Source organism: Microcaecilia unicolor, chromosome 4 (genome assembly GCF_901765095.1).
Source record: "Microcaecilia unicolor chromosome 4, aMicUni1.1, whole genome shotgun sequence".
NCBI lineage: Eukaryota > Metazoa > Chordata > Amphibia > Gymnophiona > Siphonopidae > Microcaecilia > Microcaecilia unicolor.
Window position 1 is genome coordinate 89,233,376 of NC_044034.1, and position 20,437 is coordinate 89,253,812.

At 43.7% G+C, this 20,437-nt stretch overlaps 1 protein-coding gene across 4 annotated transcripts in view; it reads left to right on the forward strand.

Annotated features, from left to right (window-relative positions):
* NEK3 (NIMA related kinase 3) overlaps positions 1–20,437 on the forward strand; it is a 54,993-nt gene that overhangs the window by 15,445 nt on the left and 19,111 nt on the right. For all 4 annotated transcript variants that reach the window (XM_030199406.1, XM_030199407.1, XM_030199408.1 and 1 more), the window contains 6 exons: positions 4,284–4,381; positions 8,970–9,053; positions 9,369–9,436; positions 9,557–9,643; positions 13,268–13,322; positions 16,441–16,641. In XM_030199406.1, coding sequence (XP_030055266.1) covers positions 4,284–4,381; positions 8,970–9,053; positions 9,369–9,436; positions 9,557–9,643; positions 13,268–13,322; positions 16,441–16,641 — 593 coding nt within the window. The remainder of the gene's footprint in view (positions 1–4,283; positions 4,382–8,969; positions 9,054–9,368; positions 9,437–9,556; positions 9,644–13,267; positions 13,323–16,440; positions 16,642–20,437) is intronic.

Genomic DNA, 20,437 nt, shown 5'->3' on the forward strand with positions numbered 1-20,437 from the left:
GGGCCTCTTTTACCAAGCCACACTAGCGATGCCAGGAATACCTAGTGCGGTTTGGTAAAAGAGGCCTTAAATAAAATAAGTAGGTAAAATAATACATTTGAAAAGGAACATTTTGTTACAATTTCATTTCTGGTAATATGATAAAGAAACTCTGGCATGTGGACTGTGTGCCAGCCTGCTCCTCTTTTTTTATGAGAGGAAGAAGCTGTGACTTTTACTAAGGATTTTCTACATTCAGGTGAAGTCACAGACATTAAATAATCTGTCTTAACCAGTGATTCAGTATACCAGACAGAAAACTGTCTCATCATAGGTCTCTAGTTTGAAAAGTAAGTACTATTCCAGTGGTTCCCAAACCTGGTCCTGGAGGCACCCCAGCCATTTAGGTTTTCAGGATGTCCACAATAAAAATTCATGAGAGAGATTTGCATGTACTGCCTCACACCATGCAAATCTGTCTCATGAATATTCATTGTGGACATCCTGAAAACCTAAATGGCTGGGGTGCCTCCAGGACCAGGCTTGGGAATCACTGTACTATTCTAATTGAAAATGGGTTCTTGTTTTTTTTTTTTTTTTTGGGGGGGGGGGGTTCATACCATCTACTAGATGATAAAAACTACTGAAGAAGTATACAGGACAAAACAGAAAGAACCAAGCCACAACCCTCCCTCATCAGCCTCCCCCCACCTCACTAAACATTAACACTTCCTAGCTGTCCTTCATATACCATACCCCATAATTGAAAACCAACATATCCAAATACCAAAAAAACATTCTCCATACTCATCATAAAAGAAATATTAAAACTAATAAAACTCCCCTTCCTACTTCCAAACAGAGAGACCAGTCTACTCTTCAACACTCACATTGATGAATGTATTTGCTCCTAAATATAAAGTATTTTGCTAGGGACACTTATTTGCACCTCAGCACTAAGATTTTGGTTAACTCTTTCTGATGTGTGTCTGTCTGAGAGAGACCCTATTCCCCCCACAAAACTAAAATAGAAGGGTTGTTCTAGGAGAGCTATAAATGCATCCAGATCTTTCTCTTACAAGTCTTTTAATGTATTCAAAGAATCCTATTCTTTGCTTCTCACGACTACTGCAGACATCTTGGACCTTTTTGCTACTGGGAATTGTTTTCATGGCACCACAGAGTTTTGCTAGGGACTATGGGGTGGCTCCTACTCTTTGAGCATCACTTCACTGGCATGATGTCACTGCAATCATCAGTGGGGACCTGGGAAGTGGGCTTGCAATTTTTGAACAACTTCTTTAAAAGTCAAGTTTGATGGGCCCCGATTTAGCTCTCCTAGTCCATTTTATTTATTTATTTATTTTTTTAAGAAGAAGAGAAGGGAAAATAGGGACCCTCAGCAGATAGACTTTTAGGTTGCATTCTGCATGTCATTGTCAGCCTCAAAACTGTGTACATTCATGCTGTCCAAAGTGCAAATTAAACTCCTGTAGGAAGCAAATTTTAAAGCAGCAGGACCAGCTAGAGCCTGCCAAATGGATGTTTTTTTTGTGTTTTTAATCATTCCGTCTTTATTGAAATTTTATACACACCATTAACTTGGTCAAATACTATCAACTTATATAAAATGTGAACTTGTCAGCATAACACCAAAAGACACCAAGACATCAATTTTTACCCTTCTCTCCCCCCCCCCCCCCCCCCCCCCAGCTTCTAGTTAAGGCCTTTTTACATATTTCACTTATTGCAATCCATAACTAAGAAGTCAATGAGACAAACATGCCAGAGGCAGTTAAAGTAGGAGAACAATAACCATAATTTTATATTAATTTTACACTAAGAGGGAAAAAAAGTAAGGAGAATCTTGCTTCATTCCTTGGTAGGTGGTTTCTCCCTCTCTTCTTTGATTTTTGACTGTTTTGCAGTGTTGTGTCTAAGTAAATGTGACTAGTTACTGTACTTAAGTATAAATTTTGTTACTTTTAAGTACAGGATAACATTTGTTACTTTTACTGAAGTAATAATTTCACCAACATTTACTACTTTTACTCAGTTACATCTGATGTTTGCAGTTAAAAGTAAAAAGTAAATGTGGAAATGAGATGTAAATGATGATTCCACAGTAAACCAAATGAAGCAGCAAAACTGGGAATAGGATTTTGCTATTGCAAACCTCATCACATAAACATTGGATCATCTCATCTTAAATTTTGCTGTTCAGCGAATATAGCCTATAAGAACAGTGGAGTTGCCAGTGTTTGTTGAATTGGTTACTGGTCTTTAGCCAAACAGAACAGTGATGAGTTTTGTCACTTTAAAGTGGAGATGAAACTGGGGCTTTTAGCAATTCTTGGTGAACAGATATATGTCTCTACAATAACAGACTGCTGGTCATTCCATGGGTGACTGTCCATTGGACTGATAGTCTTTAGAGAAAAAGCCTGCTTATCTGGCCTTAAGACTACAGGGTTCCCACACATTTGACATTCTTGCATCAGTTCTCAAAGATATTCCAATAGAGTTTGCCGTCAAACAAAAAATTGTTAGAGAAACTTTGTGAAAGCCTTCTTTGAATTAGACAGCATGACAATGATCATGAAGATGGAAGTGAAGGTGTATGTGTTGAATTAGATAGCACTTCTTCTAATGCAGATAATAATGACAATAATGATGGTAAAGTACATGGAACTCAAGTGTTTCAGAGATTCCCTTGATTCAAATCTGCAGACGCAGTCAGAAGACATCGGTATTAATATTGTAATCTGGCCTGATTTGAAGGAACTTTTTATCAGACTGAACAATCCACTTTCTACTAGTGCTATTGTTGAAAACCTTTTCAGCTATGCTGGATTAATGACTCATAAGTACACTCGCATGAATGACAGTCATTTTCAAAAATGTAGATTTACTAAAAGCAAAGTGGATTGAATTGTAGGGCAGTAAAGTTGTTGGGATAAAAATGTTAACAATAGTTGCATTCATTGTAGTTGCGGTGCTTTTACTTTTTACTCAGAAAGTATTATATTAAGTAATAACTAAATTTTTAAATGTGTTTTTCACTCTATCTTTACTTAAGTGTTAAAATATACATTTATTTTTACTTTTACTTACCGTATTTTTCGGACTATAAGACGCACTTTTTTCCCCCCAAATTTGGGAGGAAAATGGGGAGTGCGTCTTATAGTCAGAAGGTAGAGATTTAGCAGGCCTCCAGCCCTCCGAGTTCGGGATCGCCCTCCCTAGGGTTACCTCCCCTTACTCACGCGATCTTCCCTGGTGGTCTAGTGACGTCGGGGCAGGAAAGAGCCCCCTCTTTCCTGCCCAGCGCGCTGCTCTGCATCCTCCTGTATGCTGCCTGTGAGGCTGTGACGGTCTCGGCAAGATTCAAAATGGCCGCTGAAAATTGAAGTCTCGCGAGGCCACTTCAATTCTCAGTGGCCATTTTGAATCTCGCCGAGACCGTCACAGCCTCACAGGCAGCATACAGGAGGATGCAGAGCAGCGCGCTGGGCAGGAAAGAGGGGGCTCTTTCCTGCCCCGAAGTCACTAGACCACCAGGGAAGATCGCGTGAGTAAGGGGAGAGGTGGTGACAGAGCTGGGGGGGGGGGAGGGGAGGTAACCCTAGGGAGGGCGATCCCGAACTTGGAGGGAGGGATTCGGACAAGACGCACCGGAGCACCTAGGATTTAGAGGAGGGAAAAAGTGTGTCTTATAGTCCGAATATTTTTTTCCTATTTCCCTCCTCTAAAACCTAGGTGCGTCTTATGGTCCAGTGCGTCTTATAGTCCGAAAAACACGGTAAGTATTCTGACCTAGTACTTGGAATAATACTGCTGTTTTGTATTTTCGTTGATGTTGAATTTCCCTGGCCTCAGTTCAGTTCTGTGAACTCAAGGTCTTGGACATTGTGCATCTTTCTCCTAAAATTGCTTAGCCAATCTCTGGAGCTCTCTCTTGTTGTCATTGCACTTCATCCAGTAGAAATTTGACTTTGTAGCACAGAAGGAGAAACATGGCCACAAATGGGAAAAACCGGAGCTGGTTACTGATGGCTATATTTAAAACGAGATGCTAAAAAATACATTTCTCAGAATTGGTAGAAATGACTTTTGAACAAATGTTAGGAGATGCACCAGAGGAAGAAGGGTTAAGGAGCCATATAATGCTTTACTGAGAGGTTAGGAAATGATCTACTATGTTCACTTGTGCAGCATGCATGCAAGGCCTAATTAACTGTGCTAAAGAAACACTAGGCCCCAAGTCTGAAGTGATCTCTCACATTAGTGCTGTTTGCCTGCAGCTGACGGTCACCTCCATATAGTGATGGAGTACTGCGATGGTGGGGACCTCCTGCAGACAGTTAAAAGGCAGGGAGGAAAGCTGTTTCCTGAAGAAAAGGTGAGAGCTAAACTTGGTAACTGGAAAATCTTGATTCCTGATTGTTAAGCATTTAACACTAGTAAAAAAGGCCTGTTTCTGAAAGAAATGAAACGGGCGCTAGCAAGGTTTTCCTCGGAGTGTGTGTATGTTTGAGAGAGTGTGTGTGAGAGTGACTGTGTGACAGTGGCGTAGCCAGAAGGCAATTTTTGGGTGGACCAACAGGTTGGATGGGTGGGCACTAGGGTTACCAACTTTCTGAAAGAGAAAAACCCACCACCTGATGCACCCGTGCTCTGCCTCACCCCATGCTCCACCCCTACTTTGCTCCCAATAACTTCAATGAGGGTAGCAGTGCAGGCCACACTGAAGCTAGAGGGAAGTCCAAAAGACTGCACTCTTCAGTCCCCATTGAGCCATGGTCCCCCAACACATTTATGCTTCTCCTGTATCAGGGTTTTTCAATTCTTTTGTGGCCACAACCCCATAATAGTGGCCAAATAAAATTATGTGACCCCCCCCTGGAGGTGCAGAACAATGTACCATAGACAGCCCACTCAAGTTGTGACCCCAAATGTGGGTTTTGTGACCCCATTTGGTATCCCAACCCACAGTTTCGGAAGCTCTGTCTTATATGGTATTGAAGCCAAATACATTCTGCATCCACAGAACCCCCTGGCCCTTCCCCAACAGTGGATGCAGAGCAGGGCTAGGACACTTCCCCATAAAACTCACCAAATACATATTTGTCTCTTGTGTAATCTCAATAACAGACGTGTAAAGTAATTCAAGCTACTCAGAACCTAGATCAAATCTATCATTCCAGCACTAGCTCCCAAAACAAGGATTCCACCTACGATATTTTAGCGCCCTAAATATTACAGTGATGCCCTAAAATATCAACATCTATTAGGAAAACTGAACAAGCCAAATTACTACAGAATGCTACATAGAAAATTCATACTATAAGAATACCTTGGTCACACACACAGAACACAAATGCCAAATACAGAATAGGTGACCACAAATATAAACATCAATTAAACCGAAATCCCAAGAAGCCAGCCTTTTCATGTAGTACAATACCAGAGAAATAGAAAGAGATGCATTTCCTCCTATACTCATAGGAGCTGACTCTGTGGGTGCTGTGGGTGCTTGAGCACCCCCAATATTGAGAAAATTCCTTGTATGTGTCCAGGGAGGGGTTATTTCCACTGGGCTTAGCACCCCCAATAATTTTGAAAAGTTAGCTCCTATGCCTATACTGTGCAAAAAATAAAGATGACACATGCCAGGGATGGTGTTAGAGGAGTGCAGCTAGAGCAACTGCCCTTGGCCACCTGGCCAGAGAGAGCCCCAAGCCTGCCAAAACTTGAAGAAGGTGCAGCCTGATAATGTGCTCTGGGGTCCCTCCTAGATTTCTGCCCTGGGCCCCAGCCATATCTAACATCACATCTGGCAAGATGTACATTTCAAATCTGACGTATTCTAATCACAAAATAGAAAATAAAAATATTTTTCTACCTTTTGTTGTTTGGTCATTTTTTTTTCTCCAAATAATGTTCATCCCAGGCTCTGGTTTCTGTTAACCACTGACTTCTCTTCTCTCGCTAGGGTCTTCTGTCCATTTGGCATTTCTTTTCTCTTCATGCTCACCATCCATCTTTGTGCCACTATCTTTCCCCATCCAGCTTCTCTCCCCTCCCTCTTTCCCCCCGCCCGCATTTGGCTTGCCTGCCCTCTTTCCTTTTCTCACTTGTTCTGTGTGTTTAGTATTTGACTCCCTGTTCTTTCATCCCTTGCCTTCAGTACCTCTTTCCTTTCCCTTCTCCCAGATTCAGCACCTCTCTTCCTTCCTGCCAGTCAGCCGCCACCTCCCATGAGTACAACACCTTTGTCCCTTCCCTCCAGACCCCCCCCCCCCCACAAGTCCAGTACCCCTCTCCCTTCTCTCCAGCCTACCTCCATGGGTCCAGCACTTTTCTCCCTTGCCTCCAGACCCCCCCACAAGTCCAGTACCCCTCTCCTTTCTTTCCAGCCTACCCCCATGGGTCCAGCACTTCTCTCCCTTCCCTCCAGCCCCTCCCCCAACAGCTCCAGCATCTCTTTCCTTCCAGCCCCTACCCCCACAGCTCCAGCTCCTCTCTCCTTACAGCCCCCCATATGTCCAGGACCCAGCCAGCCACTCCCACAGGGCAGCACTTCTCTCCCTTCCCTCCAGACCCCCCCCCCTAAGTTCAGTACCCCCCCTCCCTTCTCTCCAGCCTACCCCCATGGATCCAGCACTTCCCTCCAGCCCCTCCCCCAACAGCTCCAGCATCTCTTTCCTTCCAGCCCCTACCCCCACAGCTCCAGCTCCTCTCTCCTTACAGCCCCTTCATATGTCCAGGACCCAGCCAGCCACTCCCACAGGGCAGCACTTCTCTCCCTTCCCTCCAGCCCCTCCCCAACAGCTCCAGCATCTCTTTCCCTCCAGCCCCTCCCCCCCACAGCTCCAGCCCCTCTCTCCCTACAGCCCCCCCCCCCATATGTCCAGCACCCAGCCTGCCCCTCCCACAGGGCAGCACTTCTCTCCCTTCTCTCCAGACCCCCCCCCCCCCCCCCCCCCCGCCCGGAAGGTCATCTGTGTCTTTTTCCTTCCTTCTGTTGCTCCTTTCCCTGTGCTCCCACCTCGTTCCGCGAGTCCGGCACTTCAGTTTTCTTTTTCTCCCTGCTTCTGCCGCGGTGCTTCTGGCGTGCACTGCACAGCGATTCACAGATACGAGCTGGCTCCGAGGTTCCCTCTGCCGCGTGCGTCCTGCCCTAACAGGAAGTTGCATCGAAGAGGGCGGGATGCGGAAGAGCGAACCCTGAAGCCCACCCTGTGTGTGTGAATCGCCTGCGCACGCCAGTTAGAAGCACCGCGGCAGAAGCAGGGAGAAAAAAAACCTGAAGTGGCGGAACGAGGTGGGAGCACAGGGAAAGGAGCAACAGAAGGGAGGAAAAAGACACAGATGACCTTCCGGGGGGGGGGGTCTTAAGTTGGAAGCACCGCTACCGAATAAAAAACAAAACAATTGAAGGACTCGCTGTGGGAGCGGAGGGAAGGGAGCGAACCAGCTACGGATGCAACTTGGGGACAGCGAGTCAGTGCACCATTCCTGGGTGGGCCTTGGGCAGAAGTGGGTGGGCCTGAGCCCACCCAGGCCCACCCGTGGCTACGCCCCTGCTGTGTGAGAGAGCGAGAGAGTGAATGTGCGAGTGTGTGTGTGTGTGTGTGAGAGAGTGAGACTGGGTGTGAGTGTGTGTGAGATTGAGAGTGTGTGCCACCCCCCTCCCTCCCTCCCTCCCTTCGAGTTCCAGGGTTGTCCCTTCCCTTCCTTCGAGTTCCAGGGTCGTCCCCTCCCTCCCTTCGAGTTCCAGGGCCCCCCTTCCCTCCCTCCCTCCCTCCCTCCTCCTTTCTCCCTCCCAGTTCCAGGGTCGTCGTCCCTCCCTTCCTCCCTCCCTCCCTTCCAGTTCCAGGCCCCCTCCCTACGAAGTTTGAAAGTCATCTTGACTTACCTCTTTGGGGTTACAGCGGCCGCCAGCAGCAGTAAAAGGTTTGCAGGCTCGGCCTTTTTCTCTCTCTCAGCTGTGGTCCCGCCCTCATTTCCTATTTCTGCAAGGGCAGGACCACAGCTGAGACAGAGAAACAGGCCTAGGCTGCACGCCTTTTACCGCTGCTGGCGGCCGCCGTAACCCTGACTTGGTAAGTGAAGATGGAATGACCGGCACCGATACCTGAGCGGGAAGTGAGAGGGACGTGGGGTTGCGGAGGAGAGTGGCATTGATGCAGAGTCCGATGACAGCGAGACAGAGGCAACCACAGTAACATCTCCTGATGTCAGGCACGCAGGCTTCTACTGGGGGAGAGTGACGTCAGGAGATGGTTATGAATTCAGGTAGCCTCCTCGGAACGTTGGAGGAGCAAATTATTATATTAGATGGAATATACAAAATTGAGTGCTAATGGCCTTTCTTGCTAGTGACTGGGTATTTTTCTGGCTTCCGTATGGATTTGCATATAGAGTAAATGGCACCTTTTTGAAATCCAGTAAATAAAAGTTGTTAGAATTCACAATTCTATAGACTGTTTTGTTTTGGGTTTGTTTGTTTTTTTTTTTGTCAGATTTGAGAGAGATGCCTCCATCTGTGTTAAAAATACTTATTCAAGGTTGCATTGTGCTGTTTTCTTATATTTGGGAGGTGCCAATATCTCTTAAGATATATTTATTCCCATATTTTGGGGGATAACTTAATTGAGAAACTCTCTGTTCTCTTCTGCCTACTACCAGAAAAGAAAATCCCTCTTTATCTTTAGCATTAGAAGCCTTGTGAAGGTAGGTACAACCCCTCTGGATTGTGAAGATTTAATCCTAGATCTAGTAGTGGTTTGAACTTACTTACCAACAGGTTTCTTCTAGAACAATGTACTGCCACCAGAATTCTATATTATTGTGGTAGAAAGAAGGAACAGGACCCTCAATTTTTTTTCTCACCTGTTCATTCAATAGTGTTACTACATTAATGTTCAGCATTTTCTGTTACAGTTATTCTTCAGAGCCCCCCCCCCCCCCATTTTTTTTAACAGATACTTCATTGGTTTGTACAAATGTGCCTTGCTGTGCAACATATTCATGACCAACTAGTGCTGCATAGAGACATCAAGTCCAAGGTACGTAGGGTGCATGGCATGGGCTAAGCTGGATAGAATGAAAGGCTAGGCCTTTCCTGCTTTCCAGCCCTTCCCCCACCTCTCCAAAATGTTTTGGGTTTATATGTTGAATTATGGTACTTTGGCTGTCCTCACTATCTCAATGAGCTCTCCTCTCTGTCCCACAGCATCCCTGATGTTCTAACTTTAGGACACACACATATACTCTCTCTTTTATTTTCTTTGCTCTGTGTATGTTAATTGTTTGGCTTCTGTATTCTCTGCTTCCTTTAGGTCATATGGGTTCATGCCGTGCTTTTTGTTTTTTCAATGTAGAATGTATTTCTCACCCAGAGTGGAACTGTAAAATTGGGAGACTTTGGATCTGCGCGGCTTCTTCGCAGGTACGCAAATCTCCTTGGTAGCATCGACGGTATGGATTAAATGCTGGACTGTTACTGAAAAAGCCCTTTGCTGCTAGTAATGCAGTCAGCTGAATTTCCTTTTGTCCTTGTTCCCACTAGTTCGATGGCCTATGCTCGTACCTATGTTGGAACACCTTATTATGTGCCTCCAGAAATCTGGGAGAACCTGCCTTACAATAACAAAAGGTATATGACCTATGTATGTGTAACGTGGGGGAAGAGGTGAAGAGGGGGATGTGACAGACACCTTCAAAGACCTTTAAGTATAAAGAAGGGAAAAGAAACTGACCTGTTTGGAAGAAGTGAAATATTGTGTCAAAGAAAGTGACGTCAGCCTAGAGCAATGGTTCTCAAACGTGTCTTGGGGGACCACCAGCCAGTTGGGTTTTCAGCATACCTCTAATGAATATGCATGAGAGACATTTGCCTATAATGGAGGTGACAGGCATGCAAATATCTTTTATTCATATTTATTAGGGATATGCTGAAAACCCGACTGGTGGTAGTCCCGCAAGACAGGTTTGAGAACCATCAGCCTAGAGGACAGTAGACCCAGATGCAACTTTAAAATGGAAAGGATGCTGGCTAAACGGAATGGCCTTCTCATGGAGGTGATGAGGACAAACACAGGAACAGAATGTAAGAAAGTATGGAACAAGCACAGAGGATCTGTATAATGGTGGAAACCTGAATGTAAAGCAAGAGATCAGCTAAGGACTTTCAGGTATAAGACCAATAAGGCGTGAGTCGTGATAAGTTTATAGTTAGCCATGATAACAAAGTATTATTTATGAGAGACGTCCATGGGTATACGGAAAGCTTTGAAGACAAAGGGCAGTATTACCACAGATAAAAAGGGTCCTTGAAAGATGTAATCTTTTATTTAAAACCTGACGCGGCCATATTTCGCTCTCAGGGCTGATCAGAGGTATAATGATATAAATCCCAATGTCAAAAACAAGATGATTTTAATAATAGAATAAAACAGCAATATCAAAATGCCCTCATAATGTCTCTCACATAATATTACAGCATGAGTCAGTCTTTCCAAAAGCTTTGAAGACAAGGTATGTCACAGTGTTGAGGGAGATTTCAACATTTTAGACACATTTTTGCATTCATTGTATTTGTGCAAGCAGTTAAGATAACACAGATTTTCATGATGCATTTGTTCCAGTTCAGAGAGGAGTACTGTCCAGTGGGTTTCCATTTGAGACAAGTTAGTGACAGAATGTCTTAGGAGCCTTTTCAATATGCTGCATGAGATTAAAAGATGTGTAAGATCTGTGACTCCAAAGATATTAGCCTAAGAATCTCACAGGAGGACTGATTGCCTGCAAAATATTTATTTGCAAAACCACTTTCATCATCCCTCATACAAGCATCCAAAAAGTGGCACAAAGCGGCGGATGGACATTTTTTTGTCAAAAACGTCCAAACCACTATTTTTGAAACCCATTTTTTAAAAATCTTGTTTATTATCAACCAAATACACCCGTATACAAGCAAAGAAAGAAAGACAAAAACGTTATCAGTACATAGATATGCTTTCTACAAGTGATTTGTGCTTTTACAATCCCCCCTCTGCTTCCCACCCTCCTCCTTTGAAACCCATTTTTAAGATGCTTTTCTATTCAGTTCATCTGCAGTGCATCCAAATCACAATGGAGTGTGTTGGGGGCAGGATTTGGATGTTCCCAGAACTTGGACGTTTTTCTGCTATAACAGAACAAAGCAAAAATGTCCAAGGCTAGAAGTTAGTCCAAAGAAGAGCAGAACACATGTCTTAGTATAATAAATAGGCTTTATTTGTGCCACTCTGTAAAAAAGTCCCGACGGTGCCACATTTTGCCTCACTAGAGGCTGTGGCAGGGGCTAAAACAACTATCGCGGTCCCAAAAGGCACAAACACGCAATAGAGCTAAAATCCAATGAAAGCAGCAACAGTCAGCCTTGCAGCTTGCAGGGTAGATAGAAACACAGCAACCGTCTCCCTCATTCACGAGAACTCAATGATAGCGTCAGATGTTATGGCCAGTCCTATTACAGCAGCAAGCAGGTTCTTGGAGTAGCCTAGTGGTCAGTGCACTGTGGAGAAGGGAACCCAGGTCCCATATCCCACTCTAACTGTTAAACTTGTGGTAGAACGTTTGAGCTGTCTAAAACCCACCAAAAACCTACTGTACCCACATACAGGTGACACCTGCAGCCATAAGGACTATTGTTGTGGTGTACAGTGGGTACAGTAGGTTTTTGGTGGGTTTTGGAGGGTTCCCCATATAATATAAGGGGGTAATGATGAGACGTGTACCTAGGGCCTTTCCTGTGAAGTCCACTGCCGTGCCCCCTAGGCTGCCCCACTGCTCTGCTGAGATGTCTATGTGGTCAGTCTACTAAGTAATGCTGACCCCCCCCCCCCCCCAACACACACACAAGATCCCAATAGCTTTTTGTGTGTTTTTTCCTTGGATGCTGTTTGTTTGTTTGTTTTGAAAATGGTCACAAAAGAAAAACGCACTGAGCAGAAAACATCTACAAATGTCTAGGGAATGGCCATTTTTGAAGCAGAAAGATAGACCTTTTTCAGGTTCAAAAATCACTATGTTCCCCACTTGATTTTTTGAACATTTTCAGCAAAATGTCCAAAATTGGATTTAGACGTCATATTGAAAATGCCCCTTAAAAGTATCAACAGCAAATGGCTGCATAATGACAGTGTCTTCCTCTCAATTTTACTGTACAATGATTCAAGTACAGAACTATGCTATAAAACAGACAGTTTTCCTTTCATGTCCTGCTCTGTAAACTGGAAGTGGCAGGTTTTGTGATATTATTTTATAAGGATACATAAGTGTCTATGTTCTATTTATAAAGCAACCCCCTATTTTAATTTCCTAGTTAGGTCAACTGTTATAAAATTATCTCTAAAGGACTTTGATGTTTCACTTATATATACTGTTGTTTATCAACATTTGCTTATTTCTGATCCGATGAAGAAGGGTTATCTTCGAAAGCTAATCAAAAAAATATATTGTTAGTCCAATAAAAAAAGATATCATCTTATTTTCTTTTCTATGTTTTATTTTATTTCTATTGATTATCTCTAAAGGACAAAAGTAGGCTCCAGTTGATGAGCCTGTTGTACACAGTCTCTACAGATTTCACATTCCTTCTGATCTTCTCAAAGAGTTTTTGCAGAAATCCTGTGCAAATCTTTATACTACTGTGTCTATCTAGGCCCAGTAGGCACTGATCTATTTTTATCTCCATCTAGTGCAGGGGCGTAGCTAGGTGAGGGCATGGGCCCCCCACAGATTAAGCCCTGGCCCCCTCTACTTTGGACCCCCCCTCCCGCTGCCACCCTCCCCTGTCGCCGCCGCCAGGTACCTTTGCTGGAGTCAGAAACAGATCATCAGCGAAGGCGCTGGAGTCGACCGGCGCTGAAGAAGACTTCGGCTGGTGGGGGTTGAGGACCCCCGCCAGCAAAGGTATCTGGCAGCGACGGGGGAGGGTCGGCAGGGGTGGTCGGCGGCGGGAGAGGGGTCCAAAGTGGCTGGGGGAGGTGGGCTAAACTGTGCCCCCCACCTCAGGCTTTGGATCCCCCTCCCACCGAGGTCTGGCTACGCCCCTGATATTCTAGTGAATCCTTCTTCTCTGGTACTGAGCTAAGAGTGAGGGTTCTCTAGGTACCTAGGACTGGAGGAAAACAGATATCTTTATAAAGATGTTTTTCTGAAGCTGATAAAAAAGGGAACAATTGTGTTGATGGTTTCTCTACTCTAACAGGACTTGTGATTTTTAAATCTTCAGTGACATCTGGTCCTTAGGATGTGTTTTATATGAACTCTGCACTCTAAAGCATCCAGTAAGTGTGTCTTAAATCACAAACTAAAATGTTCTCCCACTTTGTTTGCCACTTTTCTGCAACCCCTCTACAAAATATTAATAGCAATGCTCAACTTTTTTTCCTGTTGAATTCACTTCTTGATCTGTCCAAGCTTTCTCCAAGGTACAGTAAAGCAGACATTTCTTTGAATGACAACGAATGTCTTACTGTAGATCGTTCTGCTAAGGTGCTCAGAGTGCCTCTGAGCTCTTAAGCTAACAGTTTATTTTTAAAAAGCATTTTTTAAGCTTAAACATCTTAGGCTTGTTTAATCCTATATTTTTTCTATTGACCATTTTGCTCTTTTAGTGTGATTTCTAATATTTTTGCAGTTGGGTTCTTGCAATTTATTGTATGCTGGTATTTTGACTGAAATAATGAGAAAAATTCAACTTATATAAACTACTGGTACTAAACTGATTTACGGGTCTAGGAAATTTGAGGGGCCCTTTTGCAAAGGTGCGCTGAAAAACGGCCTGCGGTAGTGTAGACGCGTGTTTTGGGTGCGTGCAGAATCATTTTTCAGCGCACCGGTAAAAAATGCCTTTTTAAAATTTTTGCCGAAAATGGACATGTGGCAAAATTAAAATTGCCACGCGTCCATTTTGGATCTGAGACCTTACTGTCAGCCATTGACCTAGCAGTAAGGTCTCACGCGGTAACCAGGGCGGTAATGGTCTACGCGCGTAAAATGCCGATTACCACCCGCGTGCCAGAAAATAAAAATATTTTCCGGCGTGCGTGGCAGACACGTGCCAAAAATGAAATAACCACAAGGGCCACGCGGTAGCCGGGTGGTAACTCAAAATTGATGTGCATTGGGTGGCCGTAGGTGCCTACGAGGCTTAGTAAAAGGGCCTCTGAGAGGGCAACTCTAGTATTGATGAAATTACACTAGCTCCCCTTTGAAGCTAGAATAATATTTAAATTGGCATGTTTTGCACATAAATAAGTTTTGATCAGGTATATGCATATTTAACAGCTAATTACACTGCCAAATCTCAGAAGATCTTGACTGACTGATCGCTACTTGCTAAGTTTCCAACCTCTAGAGGTATTCACTTCTAAAACGTTATTGGCAGTTCTTTTGTGTATTGGACTGTTTTGATTCGGAACAAACTTCCATATCTGTTAAACAACACTCTTATTTTTCCTTTTGTAAAAATTTGAAAATATTTATTTCAGAAATAGTTTGTTCATGTGTGTGCGCTCTATGTGTGCACAAGAGTGTTTTATAAAATCTGTACATAACATTGAAACTCACCCAAACTATATCCCTCAGGAACTCCTACGAGCATTGGCATACTTTTTACATACGTATGTATTTGCATAACTCAAGAGCTTTTTCTGCCTGTAAAACAGGCTTTGCATGTGGAAACAGGTTTATAAAATTACTTCAAATGTGACTCTGTACTATTCAGTAATCTTAAAGTACACATAGCCAGTAGTAACATATAGGGTCACTTAAACAATAATTTAATGGTAATATTTTTATCATAATTGTTTTTGCTGTTCATTTTATATTGTGGCAGCAGATATGTTGACAGAAATAACAGATTACCTTGTGCACATGTTGGCTGTGATGTCATAGATGACATCACATTCGTGTTCCAATTAGATCCCATTTCTTGTGAGGCGGTGTGTCAACATGGCTTCCTGACGTATGTATGTGCACCCTTGGGGAAGAGGTGAGAAGAGAGAGATGTGACAGAGACCTTATGGTCTTTAGCTGCAATACTAGCAGCTATCCACACAGGCAGTCTTCTGCCTGCATGACATCCCTGCATCGGGACCTTTGCTCTGATGCAACAAGAAGTTGTATCAGAGCAAAAATCCTGATACTGGCGGGAGACTGCCTATTTGGATTGCTCCTAGTACAGCTAGAGACTGTAAGAAGTAAGGAGGACTGTGATTGGGGAGGGGAGAAGAAGAGGGAGTGGGAGATGCAGGACTTGCATGGAGGACGGGGGGGGGGGGGGGATTCAAGACAGAGAGACATAAACTGAAGCAGGACTGTCATGGAGATGGGAGGACAGGAGAAATGAAGGAAAAGGCCCTGATGCCAGCAAAAAAATACTGAATTTTATACACATACCCCACATTCTATAAATGGCATTAAAAATTGTGTGTGCAAACTTGGGCATGTGCAGAGTTTAATTGAATAATACGCCAATTAGCACCAATAATTGGGCTTTAACAATAAATTATCGGTGCTAATTGGCATTAATTAAAATTTACCTGCACATTTTTAGGTACAAAAATGAATGGGCTGCAACGCATTTGCAACACCGGTAATTGCTAGCATGATTTAGTAAAAGAGGCTCCTAGTTAACACAACTGAACGTACTGCTGTCTGTAGATGTTCTGCTTGTACATACAATCTACATGTAAGTGACAAATGTTGGCCGCTGTCCTGGGGATTCTGTATAGGTTGCCCAAAGTTGGGTGTGCAAATTTGGCACAAATCCCAAATCCATGTATAAACTAACTAGTTAATGAGCTATTAACTACAGTACTATGTAAGCCACATTGAGCCTGCAAATAGGTGGGAAAATGTGGGATACAAATGTAACATAATATTAATAATTGGTGTTAATTGGCAGTCATTTGGGTTTACATGCAGATCTGCCCTGATCCCTATTCTGTCAAATGTACACTTAAATTTTGTAGTGTGGTCACTCGAAAGGGGGTGTGGACATGGGTGGGTCAGGAGTGTTCCCAGAATTTAGGATGATGTTATAGAATAGAGTCATTTACACGCCGAACTGCCATTAGCTGTGTGCTAAGCTAGTATTCTGTAAAGGATGCTTCGTGCAAAGTGCCCTTTGCAGAATACTAGTTTAGCCAGATCTTTCCGGCACAATTTATAGAATTCTCTCCATAATGTTAGTGCATTTTAAAAAAATGGCTTTGTTCTGCATTTAACATGTAAACTTAGAATATCAGGCCTGTTAAGTTTAATGCTCTATATTCAGATAAGTTGATGAAAAGGAATAACACAGGTCCTTATGCATAGTAACATGGAGAATAAACAAGTGAACTGTCCCCATCTTCTGGCCTTTCCTTTAGATGCTTTTAAATCGATTTTCCTGTTTAGTTCCAGGCAAATGGTTGGAAGAATCTCATTCTTAAGATTTGTCAGGGCTCCTACAGCCCACTTCCAGCACAGTACTCCTATGAGCTGCACTACCTCATGAAACAGATGTTCAAGAGAAGTCCTAAGCACCGTCCTTCAGTGACCACAATCCTCACCCGAGGCCACTTAGCAAGGCTCATCCGAAGATGCATGCCAGCAGAGGTATGGGATCAGGGAGCAGCAGAAACGTTTTTGATTGGAGGGAGGGAACAATCTCACTGCCCCTCCCCCCAAGCCCCTTAATTGCTGATGCCATGTTCAGCAAAATGTTGGGCTTCTTCCTATGTATGGAGCCACAGAGATGATCACAGCTGTCTATTTGTGCAAAGTTTCCTTTAACCAGGGGTTCTCAACCCAGACCTCAGGACACACGTAACCAGTCAGGTTTTCAGGATACGCACAATATGTATGAGGAGCTGGCTTTGTAGATGCTTGGGCACCCCCAATATTGAGCAAACTCCTTGACTATGTCTAGGAAAGAGTAGTCTCCATTGGGTTAACACTCCCAATCATTTTGAAAAGTTGGCTCCTATGACATTTATCTCATGCATATTCATTGTGATATCCTGAAAATCTGACTGGCTATCTGTTTCCCAAGGACTGGGTTGAGATCCCCCTGCTTTAAGCTAATGATTTGTACTTTTCTTAATAACCTCAAAGGGTTCAGTAGGTTGAAATGCTCCTAATGGGCCTATCATCCTAAATAAACTCTACCACTTTAAAAAAAATAATGGGCTTATTGACTGAGAGCACTTGCTGAGTATGTATATAAATTTGGCTGTATAGTTTGGATGTGAAGGAGTAGCCTAGTTAGAGCACCAGACTTGACATCCAGGAGTGCCCGGTTCAAATCCCACTGTTGCTTCTTGTGATCTTGGGCAGGTCACTTAACCTTCCATTGCCTCAGGTTCAAAATTAGATTGTGAGCCCTCCAGGTACAGGGAAATACCTAGTGTACCTGAATATAACTCACCTTGAGCTACTACTGAAAAAGGTGTGAGTAATATCCAAATAAATGTATTTATTTATTCAAAACTTACTATACTGCTTTAACTGGCAGGCAGAGCAAAGCAGTTTATACTTCTAAAAAATCACAAACAATAAAATAGGAAGAAAAAAAAGGAACTACAGTGTGTAATAGGTAATAACACATACCATTCATTATAAAACTGACAAGAATACACAACACATACTTCTAGGAAAAATAATAATAAATGTGTTTTTGACTCATCCCTCCCATTCTTCACAACCCTACAGCCAGGTATAAAATAACCTACTAGACATAGTGGCTGGCAATATGAACTGCCAAACTTGGAGCACAAAACTTTCAGCAGGAAAACCTGTCTAGGGGGAAAAGTAAAAACCAGCTGCTTTTTACATGTGCTGGAAATGCTTTGATTTAATTTTTGTTTTGGGAGGTATGTGACCAAGATCAACCTAGAAAAGCCAAAATGTCCCGATAGTTCCCCAAATTCTATATATAGCGTTCAAAATTGTGTGTGCAAATTTGGGCATCTGCGCAAGCCAATTAGTGCCAATAATCGGGCATAACAATTATTGGTGCTGATTGGCAACAAATTGAATTTACATGCACATCTTCTTAGTCAGGATTCTATAAAGATGCGTATGTAAATTTTTACGTGCAATCTGAAAGGGGTGTGGCCATGGGAGGGGCATGGGCAAATCAGGGGCATTCCTAGAATTTGAATGCCTAGTTTAGATTTACTGCAGGTTTCAGTGGGTGTAAATCCTTGTGCCCAAAATAGGGCGTGGATCAAGGCACTAAGCGCTATTCTATAAACAGTGCCCAACTTGAAGCACCATTTACAGCATAGGGCTTAGTTCTCATTTTTTTGGTGCCTAAATTTGAGTGCCATATACTGAATTTAGCCCAATATGTTTACCATCAAGTATAATGATTGATCAGTAAAGAGAGGCTGTATTTGGCTGGGGTGATGAAAGCTATTTCTTTACAGAACCACAAGTAATGAGAATATGTACTGTACATTTTGGGGGTAAATCTGTAAAGGGCACCTGAAATCTGGGCGCTAAACTAGCATTCTGTAACAGCAAATTTAGGCACTGTCACGTATGCTTGCTCTCTGGCAAATGTAAATGTGAGCACCTAAATGCAGCAGTTAGACGCCTGACAGTATTCAATAAAACACGTGCTGAAATAGTGGAACTCCCATGTAAATACCCCATTTGCAGTTACCTGCTAGAACACATGGAGGGGCATAATCGAAAGGGACGCCCAAGTTTTGCTGAGGACGTCCTCGCAAAACGACCCAATGGAGGGGCGGGGAAACCCATATTATCGAAACAAGATGAACGTCCATCTTTCATTTCGATAATATGGTCGAGGACGCCCAAATCTTGACATTTAGGTTGTCCTTTAGAGATGGTCATCCCTGGACTTGGTCGTTTCTGATTTTCGGCGATAATGGAAACCAAGGACGCCCATCTCAGAAACGATCAAATGCAAGCCCTTTGGTCGTGGGAGGAGCCAGCATTCATAGTGCATTGGTCCCCCTGACATGCCAGGACACCAGCTGGGCACCCTAGGGGGCACTGCAGTGGACTTCATAAATTGCTGCCAGGTACATAGCTCCCTTACCTTGTGTGCTGTACACCACTACTATAGCCCTTACGGATGAAGGAGGGGCACCTAGATGTGGGTACAGTGGGTTTTGGAGGGCTCACATTTACCACCACAAACGTAACGGAGGGGGGGATGGGCCTGGGTCCGCCTGCCTGAAGTGCACTGCAACCACTAAAACTGCTCCAGGGACCTGCATACTGCTGTGATGGACCTGACTATGACATTTGAGGCTGGCATAGAGGCTGGTACAAAATATTATTACAGATTTTTTTTAGGGTGGGAGGGGGTTAGTGACCACTGGGGGAGTAAGGGGAGGTCATCCCCGATTCTCTCCGGTGGTCATCTGGTCAGTTCGGGCACCTTTTTGTGCCTTGGTAGTAAGAAAAACAGGACCAGGTAAAGTCATCCAAGTGCTCGTCAGGGACGCCCATTTTTTTTCCATTATGGGTCGAGGACGCCCATGTGTTAGGCACGCCCAAGCCCTGCCTTCGCTACGCCTCCAACACGCCCCCGGGAACTTTGGTCGTCCCTGCGATGGAAAGCAGTTGGGGACATCCAAAATCAGCTTTTGATTATACCAATTTGGGCGACCCTGTGAGAAGGACGCCCATCTTCCGATTTGTGTCGAAAGATGGGCGTCCTTCTCTTTCGAAAATGAGCCTGTTAGGCACCCAGTTACAGAATAGCTCCTTAAGGTACTATGGAGCTTCAGTGCAGTTGTTCCCCCGTTTTGGTGCTTAATTACCACTAACTTCCAAAAGTTAGGTGCCTGATTGGTGCCTAACTTTTGGTGCACTATATAAAAGTACCCCCACCCCTTTGTGTGTAATGAGATTCTTTTAATTTATTTGTAATTTCTAAAATCTAGGCATGTGTAAATGAACATTTTGAAAGAATGTGGTTCATATAAATAATTTTCATAGCTCTGAAAATCAAAAGTTCATTTTCATCCTCTAGACCAAACCAAACTAACAAGTTATGTCCCCTTACCAGCAGAGGGAAGCTGAACTCTTCCAGTGACAACACTGGTATAAGAAGGGTGAAGCCTGGAACTGGTACAGCAGGATTTCTTCAATGTAGGCTTGGCTCCCCAGGGTACACTCCATGGGCTTGAAGTACAGTCCCTTGACCAATGTTGTCTCTGGCACCCAGGAATCACTCCATGGACCCAAGGGTGAGGGCACACATGAGACCACTCCAGTGGGCCTTATAGACATAGGGAAAGCCACTACTTATCCCTGGGATCAGTAGCATTGAGACTTGCTACTATATGGGATTCTGCAAAGTACTTGTGACCTTGATTGGCCACGGCTGGAAGCAAGATACTGGGTTAGATGAACCATCAGTCTGACATAG